We start from the raw sequence: 13,586 nt of genomic DNA, 5'->3' as shown, positions 1-13,586 counted from the left end.
GAATGTTGCAATATTTCAAGTGCTCATCCACATTTTATGTAAAGGTTGTAAGATTTCTCACTTCCACTACCCTCCAAGCCAGTGTAATTCAGATTCTCATCATGCTCTGGGTGAAAATGTTTCCGCAAATTCCCACTGAACCTCATGCCCTTGACTTTAAAATTGTGCCCCGATGTTATTGTACCTTAAATTAAGGGGAACAGGTGCTTCCTATCCACCCTGTCCACGCGTTTGCACCATAGTCAGATCCTCCCTCGGCACTTTTTGCTTTAAATAACCCGAGTCGTCTTATCCAGTTACGAATATTCCAAGACATCTCGGGTTCTCTGGTATATTTTTCTCCCTAATGGGAACAGGTTGGGCCCAACACACACACACACGCATGCACATGCACACACACACACGCATGCACATTTTCTTCTGCTGTAGATTTTCCCAATGTTCCCAAACTACTTTGCCCACTTCGTACCTTATTAAAGTAAGATCTGCCTTCCCCAATCCAAAACCGTTTTTTTTGCAGATCAGCTTTTTTCTTTTCCATGCCAAACTTGAAATTGTAGCGTTATGGTCACTGTCGCTAGAATGCTCCCCACTGCCACCTCATACCTGTCAGTTTGTCTTCAGTCCAGCACAGCACCATCTGTTGTTGGAACATCCACATGTTGACCTAAAAAGCTCTCCCAAATACATTTCAAGAAATCCACATCATCTTAATCCTTTAAACTATGAGTATCCCATTTAATGTTGGCAAAACTGAAATCTCTCAAATACCTTATTATTGCTTTTATGCACCTCTCTACTTTACTGCTTGCTGACTATTTGGAAGCCTATAACACACTTCCAGCAGTGACTGTCCCCTTTTTATTCCTAATGTCTGCTTACAAAGCTTCATTTGAATACCCTTCCAAGATAGTCTCCCACCTTGATTATTGATGCAATATCATCTCCTCTTCTACATCCTCACCTATCTTGCCTCAAGATCCTACACCCTGGAATGTTGAGTTGCCAGTGCAGTGATTGGAATGAGGTCAGCCAGATCTACCTCATAGAATACGAGTTCCCAATTGGTCCAGATTAACAGCCCCAATCAGGGAGTCCTGGCTGAAAGAGTTAAACAGGAGTGTCAGATATTTTGATCAGAGATAATGGGAACTGCAGATGTTGAAGAATCCAGGAAAACAATGTGTGAGGCTGGATGAATACAGCTGGCCAAGCAGCATCTTAGGAGCACAAAAGCTGACGTTTCGGGCCTAGACCCTTCATCAGAAAAGGGGGATGGGGAGAGGATTCTGAAATAAATAGGGAGAGAGGGGGAGGTGGGCTGAAGATAGATAGAGGAGAAGATAGGTGCAGTCAAGGCCGAAGAGACCACAAGAGAGTTACAGTGGGAGAGAGATCCCCTGAGGTTGGTCCGGCGTGACGAGGGTAACTTCTTCAGGTTAGGCATCCTAGGAGAGGCTTCACAGTGAGGTTAAAATTGTGAACAGAGACAATGCGCAGGCCAAGGGATTTTGCTCACTCTTGAAACTGGCTCAGAGCTAGCTGGATTAGTTTCATGTACTATGTTCAGTAGCTAAAGGGTGACTCAGTGATGGGATACCGGCCTTCCTGGGACTATTTCCGACAGCCATTGCCCTCCCTCAATGATGTGTCTGTGATAGGAACAATATCACAATTCTGTGTGTTAATCCACACCCTTAACTCATCTGTCTTACGTATAATACTCCTACCATTAAAGTAAGGATTATTCCTAAAAACCTACTCCTTAAAACCTATCCCTAAAAACTCAACTTGGCTGAACTCTTTCTGTCTTATTCCTTTGGTATATCCCTATTGTACTACAGTTTTATCTCCCGTCCTCCTACCAAACTAGTTTAAACTCCCCCTAACAGAATACTGCTGTTAGGGGAAAGTACCATTCAAGTTATAGATGCCTTACTCTTCTCAGGTCATGAGTAGACTGGACAGTTTTAAGGTCCAAAAGACACAGCTTAGGCCCATTCGTGAATACGGCCAACCACAATGAGCAATAATCTAATCAGTTTAACCACTTTCTCACAGTTATAGCTTTGATGCAACCCATATCTATACAAAGTTTTCAGTGTGAATAGATGGCTCCGGACAAACATACAGCATGTGGATTAGTAGGCATCTATCATTTACATTGTCCAGTGAAGGTAGGCTTCTAGCAAAGAGTGGGTAACTCATTAGCAGATTTCAACTAAAATGTCAAGGAAAGGGAGCGTATTAAATTGCTCCACTTTAAGGTAATATTGACCACCAGATGATGCACATTAATCCAGGTCAGAATGTCCAAACCTAAAGTCCCATCTGCTCCAGAGGCGTGTAATAATATCTTTGAACAGGTTAATTAGAAAAAAAATGGTCAAATTAATAAAAAAATTTTTACAGAGCATCAACAAAAGCAAACTGCTCGGAGTAGAAGGATAGGATCATTCCATCAAAAATTCCTCATGGAAACTAACAAAACTGATAGCAAAAGCTCAGCCTAGGGGTGGAATCCCATCTCAAAAGCTGATCAGCAGATTATATGTACATAGTACTATCTTGCAATACGAAATAGAAATAGCAAGATGTACATACTGAACTCACATTTTAGTTTGATAGTCATGGGAGGAAAATTAAAATCTGCTAAACAGACAAGAGACTAGAATTCTTACTGACCTGCGCAGTTGTGCATTCTCACTGCGTAGGGGTTGGAGACTCAGAGCTATTTCTGCTTGTACATTTGTGCTTCCAATCACAGTTGGTAGTAGAGAGATGCTATCCTCTAGTTCCATTATCAATCTGTGAGCCTCAGAATCATCTGCCAATAGAAAGACATTAACATTAACAAATCCTATCAATATACTTTGTGTAAGAGTACTTGATCTCCATCCAGACACATCTTACTCACAATGTAATAGATCATGATTTTAATGCAAAACATTTATCCAACATTAATTAGATGCAGCTGCTTAGCTCAAAAATGAGATTCCTGAAGCATTAATGAAGAGAAGTTACCTATACACTATATTATTACAATTTATGAGCATCTTGAGTTAACTTCATACACGCTTGAATTTTTGCTCCCAAGTCAGGTATCAGGAGTCAGAAAATTTACTAGCTCACTGCATTCCCACCCCTCCGACCCACCACCTCAGAAGAAACTCACCCAAAAGGCGGGATTTTTGACCTTCGGTAAGCAGAGGAAGCCTGTGCAGGATGGAGTCGGGCTCTCTGCTGCCAAATGCCTTTTGGAGGCTGCCATTGGGGTTTCTGAGTGTTGAGGCAGGCTGAAATAAAAGACCCTCCTTAATATTCTAGGACTTTGTCCCCCTTGTTTCATTAAACGTTAGATTCTATTGCCCTGAACAGCTCCCTTCAACTCCCCATTCCTGCTACTACAGCTACCCCATGCCAACTTAACAATCTGTGATAACTGACTGAGACACTTAACTAAACATCATCTTTGTGAGCAATTTATAATCTAAACTGCAGAGGAACATGTGTCTTTTACTCCCCTTTTAAAGTTCTCACACAATTGCACTTTCTATGGAAGTGAAGTTCTTATGCAGGACTGCCAAAATACCTTCCAGCTTTTGAAGGGCTTGTGTATTCCTAGTTCTTTGAAGAGTAACTTCAAGTGACCATCACCCCCCCCCCCTCCCCCAATTTAAGACCAGATGACAAAGGAGGATTAGGCCATTCCACCCATTCAGTGAGATCTTGGTTGACCTTATTTTTAACTCTACTTCCCTGTCTTTTCGCCATAACCCTCAATTACTTTACTGAGAGGACAGTCCCTCCCAGACCTAGGAACAGCCTCACAAATGTTCTTCGGACCATCTCCAATGCCAGTATATTTTTCGTTAGATAAAGGGGCCTAAAACTATTCAGAGTTTTCCAGTTGTGCTCTAATTCGAGCCTGAAAATGATAAGAAGCAGAAACAGGAGTAGGCCGATTGGCCTCTTGAGCTTGTTCTGCCATTCAATAGGATCATGGCTGATCTGACATTCCTTAATGTCCATTTTCCTGCTTTTTGACTGTAACCCTTGATTCCCCAACTGATCAAGAATCTCTCTCTCAGCCTTAAATATACACAAGGAGTCTGCCCCACAGCTCAATGCGGCAAGGAGTCCTAAAGAGTCTCACCCCTCAGGAGAAATTCCTTTTCACCTCAGTCTTAAATTGGCACCCATTTACTCAGACTATGCTCTCTGGTCCTAGATTTTGCCAATAGGGGAAGGATTCTCTGTGCTTTTATCCTATCAAGGCCATCACATCTGGATTTTAGCATTTTTGTGATTTATGCTCAGGGACTCCTAAATCCCTCTGTTCGGTAGATTTCTACAGTAATTCCCCATTTAAATACTATTCATTTCTGCTATTGTTCCCACTGAAGTGCATAACCACATATTTTCCCAAATTATATTTCATCTGCCAAGCATATGCATACTCATTTAGCCTGTTATTATCACTCTGCAGACTCTGAGTCACTATATTTTTGTCTCCCCACCTATTTTTGCAATCCACAATGTGGCAACAGCACATCCACTTTCTTCATCCAAGTAATTAATATATATTGTAAATAGTTGTGGCAACAACATTAATCCCTGTGGCCAGGGTGCCAACCTGAAAAAAAACCCCTTATCCCAGAGACAGAGATCAGTTTTTAAGCCCAGATATAAACCAAATGTATAAGTTAGATTGAAACATCTTTCAGTTACGACAATGTTAAGACTTTAAGCCAGCTAGGGCTTGACTGGATGTACAATAAGCTTTCAAAAGATGGTGCAGCACAAGGAAAGCTTGTCTTTGACACGTGTTTGCTGAGTGGTGAAATGTGACTTGAATCGAATGCAGGGATCCTAGAGGATCAGAATATGTGGTTTATTAAAAGGTATACTTGGCAACATATGGCAAGAAACCCACAAAAGCAAAAACAAAAACAAAACAAGGTATAATTTGCACTTAGCCAAGTGGTAGTTAGATAGTGTTAGTAGCAGTAACTACTATTTCTACTGGTTCTTCTACATCCACATTTATTAGAGTCCTTCGATAATGTAACAATCAAATTTGTCAAACACAATTTTCATTTCACAAAACCACATTGAATCAATATGATTGTATAATGATTTTCTAAATTTCCTGCTGATATCTCATTCTTACATTTTCTTCAAAGACAGGTGTTAAGTTAACTGGCTTAGAATATCTTGCTTTCTCCCTTTATCTAATACAAGGGTTAGCTCTGTGGTTTTCCTATCTACTGGGATCTTTCCACAATCTTGGAACATATGCCTACAACTAATTTTGTATTATATTTCATAGATCAAAAAGATGTACATTTTTGGCTAGTTACTTAAAAACGAATTTTGATTTGGTAAATACATCTATGACCATTTGACAAATTAAGTTTATACATACTTAATATCAGGGTGGCACTGGAAAACACCATGTCATAGTGCATATAGAAGATTAAGCAAGTCGAGATATAAAAGAAAAGAAAATTATAGCATTTATTGCAATTACCTTGGTCAATAATTATAGCCTTCAGTTCACTCAACAGATATCTGATAGTTTTCACTTTCTTGGCTATTTTGTCAGGACTTTGCTTTTTAGGTTTTGTGTGCTTGTCAAAGCTGGTCTGACAACTGGTGTCTTTTACTGGTGTAATATCCACAAAATTTATGTGATCATCTTCAGTTATTGTCCCATCACTTTGCTCCGTATCTGATTGATCAGTCCCTTGTGCTTCCCAAGCCACTTGCTGGAATACTTCCCCTTGGTGCATTTGGGTTGTATGACACTGGATACACTTTAGCAGCTCTTGTTCCTTTACTTGTTGTGGGCAATGACTACACCCAGTGCCAGTGTTACAGACTAGCTGAGCTAAAGGATGTGCAGCCACAGCAGATGTGACTGCAGATACAGGAAAAGTTACCACAGGTTGTGCTGTAGGGACAATGGTATCTGAACCCGAATATGCCGGTACAAAGTTCAATCCTTTTTGAAGAACAGGTTGATCACGAAGCTCAGTGGGTATACTCTGTTAAAACAATGGAAACTGAATGAACAAAACGTGACCATGATAACAAACAGTTCTCAGGAATTCATTTTATTATGAGTATAACAACCTAAGTTACTTACAATTTTATTGTGAAGTAATGAACAATAAGTGTTCTTTCTCCACACACTCATGACGGGTACAATCAACACCACTCCACCCCTCCTGCTGCCTTTCTTCTTCACAGGACCTACCAGAGATCAATGCTGGTAAAGCTACAGCTCCGCAAGGCTATCCTCCTGAAAAGGTTTGCTGCCTGTGGAGTCGTAATAAGTGTCTGCAGTTCACCTAAAATATTTAGAAAGAGGCCCAACATTGGAACAGGCTTGGATGTCTGTTGTTTCGGCACAAATTGCCAAGGCAGGATTGACAGGCCCCAAAAAATTCCCCTACACTTATCGACCAATTTAGAAAAAAGGTCAAGTAATAGATTTGTAGTACCAATAACAGATAACATAATGGAAAATTATTTGAAGGTGTACATTTATACTTTTGTGAGCCTTTTCAACAGTTCTAAAAAATTTTTTTTAAAAATCTAAAAAAATTTCCTCCACAGGTACTATCCACCTTGCTATTTCCCATATTTTCTGTAGTTGCTTCTAATTTCCAGTATCTGTAACCCTGCTTTATTTTGTCTCCATCTGTTAAACTAAAGGTTTACACAGGTCTGGCAAGATCAAATTCAGATTCAGTAGCAAGTATGATTAAGGCTTCTATAGCTCAAAAAATGTATTTGCATTGAACAGGGTACAAGAAGATTTCTTATATAGTTCTGAAATATCACAGTCAAGGAAGGTATAAAGTGAGGTACAAAGCATACTAGATTAATTAAATAGAAGGGCAATGTAAATAATGAATAGTAAAAGCAATGACAAACTGGATTTGCTTTTCATGAATTTAAATAGCTATTAATATAAGAGATCTCTTAGAAATAACAAGAAAAAAATTTGGTAAGAGAGAACTGTATATTCAAAAACATTGTGTTAATAATATGAAAATCAGTGTTCAGGGGATAGATTGTGATGGACACATTGACCACTTATCACTAAACTAACTTCTAATGTTAACTGTTTTGTTTCCAGATGCATGATGTACATTTATTATATATCCAAATTAAGAAAACAAAATGTATTCAATTATAGCTGTGCTATTATAGAAAACATATTTAATGTTTTTAACCATTAGTTAAAATGAAATAAACTTACTCACTCATTTTGGTCCTTAAAAACAAGGAATATTCACTTAAGACAATTAATTGCCATATCCATTTTCAGACAACCTCATCAACTGGAATGCTATTTATGAGACTAACATCATTCACAGCTGTCAATTCCATCAAATTTTATGTTAACTTCTTTTTACATATCTGGAAGTGCTATCACATAAGGAATTGATATTTTTGTCAGCTATTTTGAAATAAACAAATTCAATTGTTCCAGCTGTTAAACTTTGCCACAAAGTGGTACCGAATAAAATTTCAACTGATCTGTTTGTGAGACACCTATCAGTTGTGCCAATGAGTTGTACTATGCAAAAACTATTTCCACAATGATGGAATCATCCTCAATAAAACAAGACTGACATGATTTTTCTTTTAAATCTTGACACTGCGTGTGGATCACCAAAAATTTAAAAAGAAATTAACCCCTTTATGATTCAATTCAGTTTCAACTTTAACAAAAGGATATTTCATTTAAAGGCCATTTTCTACATTTTAAAAATTGAGAATTCTATTGAAAACAATCAAGAAAGGTAATCATTTATTTAACACTTTGTCCAGAAGTAGTAATGTGTATTTTAATAAATGATTAGACTAAATTGATGACATCTACACATGGTAAAGTCATCAAACCAAATGAAATACCGATTGTAATTTTGAATGCAGAAAATGGAGTACATACATTTCCTTTATAAAGTAGATGCCATAGACCTCGTGGACACTAGAGCTCATGAGACAGGTAATTAGTGGTGGTTTAACTGAAAGTTCACCATGCCTCAGGCAAGCAGAGATGTTGAGAAGTCCTTCATGGTAACTTTAGGCTGTGCGGGAACTGAATCCACACTGTTAGCTTCACTTTGCATTGCAAACTAGCCATTCAGCCCAAATCAAAGTTAGAATCTTATCTAGAAACTGACAACAGTCAAGCCTCAGTGTTGACAGGGTGTGTGTTCAACGTAATCAGGTACAACCAAACAAGATTAGAGCACTGCCAAATTTCATTCCATTTGAACAACTAAAACCATTCCATTCTGCGTTCAGGCACAAACTTACAAACATGAATAGAATGGAAAAAAATCCTTCCTCTCCAAGCTCTACGGCATCTTGAACTTTTCTGCTGAGGTACTGGATTTATTAACTTTTCATAGAACTTTCAGAAGGAGGATCAGTTGTTTTGGAGCCAACTTAGTTGACGGTCACCTGACTTGAAGTGTTTGCCCAGTTTTTCTCTCCACAGTTACTACCAAACCTGCTGAGCTTCTCCTGTAATTTCTGCTTTTTGATTCATTTTTTTGATTTACCCCAAAGCCCATTAACTTTGGCAAATGTTTAGCTGAAGGTATTTTCTTCTAACATTAAACACATCTCCAAAACAAGCAGATAGAAGAATTTGGCAAAGATAAAGTGAAAAGGGAGAGGCTGGAGTCAGAGAAGTCCAAGAATATGTGTAAAATGAATGTTAAATTAAAATAAGACAGAAAAATGGAAATAAAATATTTATGGTTTGAGATTAGGTTTTCTGTCATAGAGTTATCAGAGCAATAAACAACTTCTGGAGTATATTTTAAAGGTTGGCTTTACAAAGTCCAAATCAGATTATCCAGGGGAATTGAATCTTCCTTAATCTGCTCGTTTAAGTGTTACGTACATTATGTTCCAGATATTGTAAATAATATATTTATTACAGAACCACCCGTTTATATACTCACAGAATGTATTACTAACGGATGCTCAAGATTCTTTGGAGACTCAGTTGGGGTAGATGTAGGCAGCCTACAATTAAATGCTGAAACAACTTGGGGTCCTAAAAGTAAACATCATAAATATTTAAAACGAAACTAGTAATAGTAGTAAACACAAACAAGTAAAAACTGTGATGTGCTTTTATTGGCACAGAAAATTATATCAAGCATGTACTAACATCTTAAGCATGCTTAATCATGGAAGAAAATTGAGTTTTTTTACTACAATATTTGCTCTAAAGAAATTAAGCACGTTCTTACCAGAGTCCAAGATTGTGTAGTAAGATCGAGGCGATATCCTACTTGAGGGACCTCCTGGAGTACGGTCATTAATAAGACCCATTTGTGTCTGTACGTGATCAGAGAGGCAATGATTTATAACAGGAGAGTGCTGACTTGATGGAATTGTCGAGTGTGGCATCGTTGACACATGGGTAGTGTTGTTCACACCTACTTCAACTGCATCAGGTATCCTCTTCAACTTTGGTGTTGAAGCTAAGTAGAAAATTAATTAAATTTGTACTCTGGCAATATTAGCATAGCATAACACTATCCATTCAGATTAATTAGCTACAGATACAGTATGAACCTTATAAGCTTTACAAATGCTTTTAGGAATCACGTCATAATTTAAAAGCCTCAAAACAGGAAGTGATTTGGAAACAGAAAATCCTGTAAATCAGACAGGAAACTACAAAGTCAGTGATAATGGGAACTGCAGATGCTGGAGAATCCAAGATAACAAAGTGTGGAGCTGGATGAACACAGCAGGCCAAGCAGCATCTCAGGAGCACAAAAGCTGATGTTTCAGGCCTAGACCCTTCATCAGAGACCTCTCTGATGAAGGGTCTAGGCCCGAAACGTTAGCTTTTGTGCTCCTGAGATGCTGCTTGGCCTGCTGTGTTCATCCAGCTTCACTTTGTTAAACTACAAAGTCAGGCAATTTTAAGAAATGTCTGTGATCAAACGTCACAATGTACAATGGATGTTTTGGTTGTTTGTAGAACTGTTTTGTAGAGGAGAGAGTGGTCAGATGTGATTATTACAGGTAATAACTGAGCAGAGCCTGCAGCTATAAAAATCTCACCTGTGAGCAGTAGGTGCTATCTTTTCATCTGCAAACATTCACTCTGCATCTTCTGTCTTCTCTGTTGCATGATTTTGTGAAGCACGCAGCACATCACAATAATTTTGAAGTCCCGTGCTAGCAAGTATTCAAGTGCAGTTTAATTTCTGTTCAAGCCCCTGAATAGCTCAGTGCATGCTTAAGGATGCACTTAGTGAGTGTACATTGGTTAAGTTTCTCTGCATACAGCAGCAACATTTCAAGAGAGTATTCTTTATCTCTTAGCATTCATCTGCTTTTAGATCCAAAGATGTCAGTGAGTTTGGAAGGGGACAGGATGAGAGCATCATGGCATACAGCAACAAAAACAAAAAACTCCAGCTCTGCACTGGAGTAGGATTCCTTTAGATGAACAAATACTCTGGTTGATTATAGGATGTGCAAATTGCCACTTGTGCAGCAGCACCTCTGGGAAGCGAGCCAGAGTTTTAAGCCAATGCCCACTCATTATGATTGGCAATTTAGCAGGTAAAGTTACCACAGTTCTTAGTCCTAGTGAACAACTTAGTAATTTGTATACACATGTGCGCACTGACCACGTCACCTTGGCTATGCTAATAGCAGAGCCCTGAACGGATCCACAGGAGGTAGAGGTGAAATGACGGAGAGTGGTGACAATTTTATCGAACAAATAATACAAGAATTATGGTTTTATCACAATTCAAATTTTATAGGTGCAGAAGTATGATGTGAAATGTGAAACATTTCATGATACAAGCATTCACATATATATTACTTAGTTTACCTTTCTATTACTCACCTGTCTCTTTCTGCAAACATACAGCACAGGAAACAGGCCCATTTTTCTTGACTTCCTTTTTACTGTTTTCTCCTTTGTTGGAAGCCAGTTTTGCTTTTCTAACATTTGTCTTCTTTGAAGGCAGAGCAGCAACCTTCTGATCTAACGGTGGTTTGCATAAAACAGAATATTAACACATTTTCTAATATATTCAAATGGTGACATCATACTGCCTGATTAAAAAGTATTGCCTAATATTTCTGATCATGATTAGATAGTTCACAAACATAGAAACAGAGAAGAAATTCATTTTCTACAAGAATGGCCCCAAACTACTTATGGTTGTCATTTAAATTCACCATTCCATTTCATCACTTGATTTTGACTTCCTACTTTAGTCCAATTAAAACTTCAGGAATAGTCTACTTCCTTCCTCGATATTCCATAAAGCTCTGGTTTGATTCTAGGTGATTATAGACAGTTGTTGTTTTCCCATTTTGCTGCTGGGTTCTTTTATTTATTTCTACTTGGCTTTTATTATGAGCTGTTTTACTAGTCAAGTCCTTTAATGCATTTTTATAACCTGCCAAAATTGACCTTTTGCACACACATCCAGCACATTTCAGCTCAAAACTGAAATCCATTTCCAAACCTATTTAAAATGCTAACTTGTCTTTTCAGATGCTGATAGATCTAGTGTTTATATTATGACTGTCAAGTTTTGTATGCAAATGAGATATCATATTAAAAGCAATGTTGACATATTTTCATATGAAATCGCATCATATTTTGAACAAGAGGCACAAAATAACATACCTGCTGTCTCATTTTTCAAAATGTCTTGCAATAAAGCTGCACATCGATCAAGGCCTTTATGAATATTGGCAACCTTTGAAAACACAATTGACAATTTATGCTATCAGATAAAATCCAAGTATTTAAGTGAAACAATAATATAACTAAAACCAGAAGAGGCAACCATCTTATAAATGTTAATACCTGATCCTCAGAATCTGTGGAATACAGCGAGTAACCAGAGTCTACAGTTGAAGCTTTTCTACTTGTAAACCTAATAAGAAAAACAAAATGAGGTCAATAAAACATTTACTTTCCATGTTGAATTCAAAATGGGAAATGTTTTGCCTCAACTGCTTCATTGTGCTAAGTCTCACCGGAGGACGTAAAGGTACTTGCATTTCATAGCAAATTTTTGTTCCAGAGCAATAAAAAGCTGTTGCATTTCTGTAGCCTGTTAAACCACCAAAAACAGTTTACAACCAATGAAGTATTTCTGAGGAAGTATAATCACTTGCATCATGCAAGAAAGGCAGTAGCCAATTTGCAAAACAGTAAGCTCAAACACACAGCAATAGAATAATAAACAGATTGTCTATTTTTGACATTGATTTGGGCTAAATTTTCGTGAGGATACTAAGGATAACTCCTTCATTCCTTTTAAAAATAGTACTATCAGATTTTAACATCCACCTGAGAGAGCAGGCAAACCCTCGTTTAACATAAACAGAAAAAGGCACCTCTGAAGTGCAGGAGTGCCTCAGTATTGGCGTAAAATATCAGCCTAGATGTTTGTGCACAAGATTTTGGAAAGAGACTTCAGCTGGTAACCACCCAACTCCAAGGCAAATGCATTATTGTTGCTTCTACTAATCAGCTATAATTTTAAAAAAAATGACGACATCTAGGATGTTGCAAATTCAACCGAATACAATCAGTCCTAGGGTTGCAAATTGATTCCAGTTGTGTGCATTTGAAAATCAATTTGTACAAAAATTGGAATACCATGCAGGATAATACAAAAATAGCTGTTCATTAGCACATGGAACATTCTTATGTTAGATGTTTAAAAACTATATCACTGTATGGTGTCATATTTCTAACTGTGATCACCCCTAAGTTGGATGTTCGTATGTCAGGGACCCCTGCACAGATTTTCTGGGACTCTTGGGTTGCAACAGTGTCCCCACCTCTGGGTCAGAAGATCAGGGTTCAAATCCTACCTGCCCCAGCCATTTGTGGTGGGTGGCAAGAACACAGCAAGACCTGCATGGCTTCATACCTTCCATAATTATGAGAATAGAGCAAACTTCACTTCTGAAAAATCTTATAAGTCTCAATATTAATCTCAGCCAGGTTTGTATTTCTGAAAACTGGCCCACAAAAAAAAAATTAGACTCCAAATGAGCACCAAATACAGCATAAAAAAGAACTATCTTCCTAAACTAGAAATAGTTCTGTCCATACATTTCTTGCTCAAATTTCAGGACTTGAAATATCAACAGCTGCTGCACCTTTTCTCAAAAGAGTTAAAATGTTTACATATTACATAACAGTACAGTAATCATAACTGAAACTTTTAATATAAAACATTAACAATTCAGAAATATGGCCAAGACAGCGAACATCCTACCTCTTTTTTCCATTACGTTGCTTTGAAGAGCCTACTAACCTTCCTGAAGAAAGTGCCTAGCAAGAAAATGAGACCATTTTTATGTATTAACATAGAAGTGTTTAAACATATTGACAACTGCTAACCATACAGTATTAAAAAGATGGGCCAAGAGGATGGGGGAAAAAATAATCACCTGACTCCTTGGCATGTATTGTTTATGTAAGACTTATTGCTACATGTGCATCACTATTTGAAAATGACAATTTTCTGTCAATTTAATAA

General features: G+C 37.8%; 1 protein-coding gene across 2 annotated transcripts in view; it reads right to left on the bottom strand.

Moving 5' to 3' along the window:
- ccdc14 (coiled-coil domain containing 14) overlaps window positions 1-13,586 on the bottom strand; it is a 44,839-nt gene that overhangs the window by 24,888 nt on the left and 6,365 nt on the right. For both annotated transcript variants that reach the window (XM_048533816.2, XM_048533817.2), the window contains 8 exons: window positions 13,323-13,378; window positions 11,894-11,963; window positions 11,711-11,783; window positions 10,916-11,056; window positions 9,291-9,524; window positions 8,997-9,091; window positions 5,534-6,050; window positions 2,686-2,827 (listed from right to left, as the gene is read on the bottom strand). In XM_048533816.2, the coding sequence (XP_048389773.1) occupies window positions 2,686-2,827; window positions 5,534-6,050; window positions 8,997-9,091; window positions 9,291-9,524; window positions 10,916-11,056; window positions 11,711-11,783; window positions 11,894-11,963; window positions 13,323-13,378 (1,328 nt within the window). The remainder of the gene's footprint in view (window positions 1-2,685; window positions 2,828-5,533; window positions 6,051-8,996; window positions 9,092-9,290; window positions 9,525-10,915; window positions 11,057-11,710; window positions 11,784-11,893; window positions 11,964-13,322; window positions 13,379-13,586) is intronic.

Source organism: Stegostoma tigrinum, chromosome 7 (assembly GCF_030684315.1).
Source record: "Stegostoma tigrinum isolate sSteTig4 chromosome 7, sSteTig4.hap1, whole genome shotgun sequence".
Classification (NCBI taxonomy): domain Eukaryota; kingdom Metazoa; phylum Chordata; class Chondrichthyes; order Orectolobiformes; family Stegostomatidae; genus Stegostoma; species Stegostoma tigrinum.
Note: the sequence above shows the minus strand (reverse complement) of the source record. Positions and strands in the feature narration are given on the sequence as shown.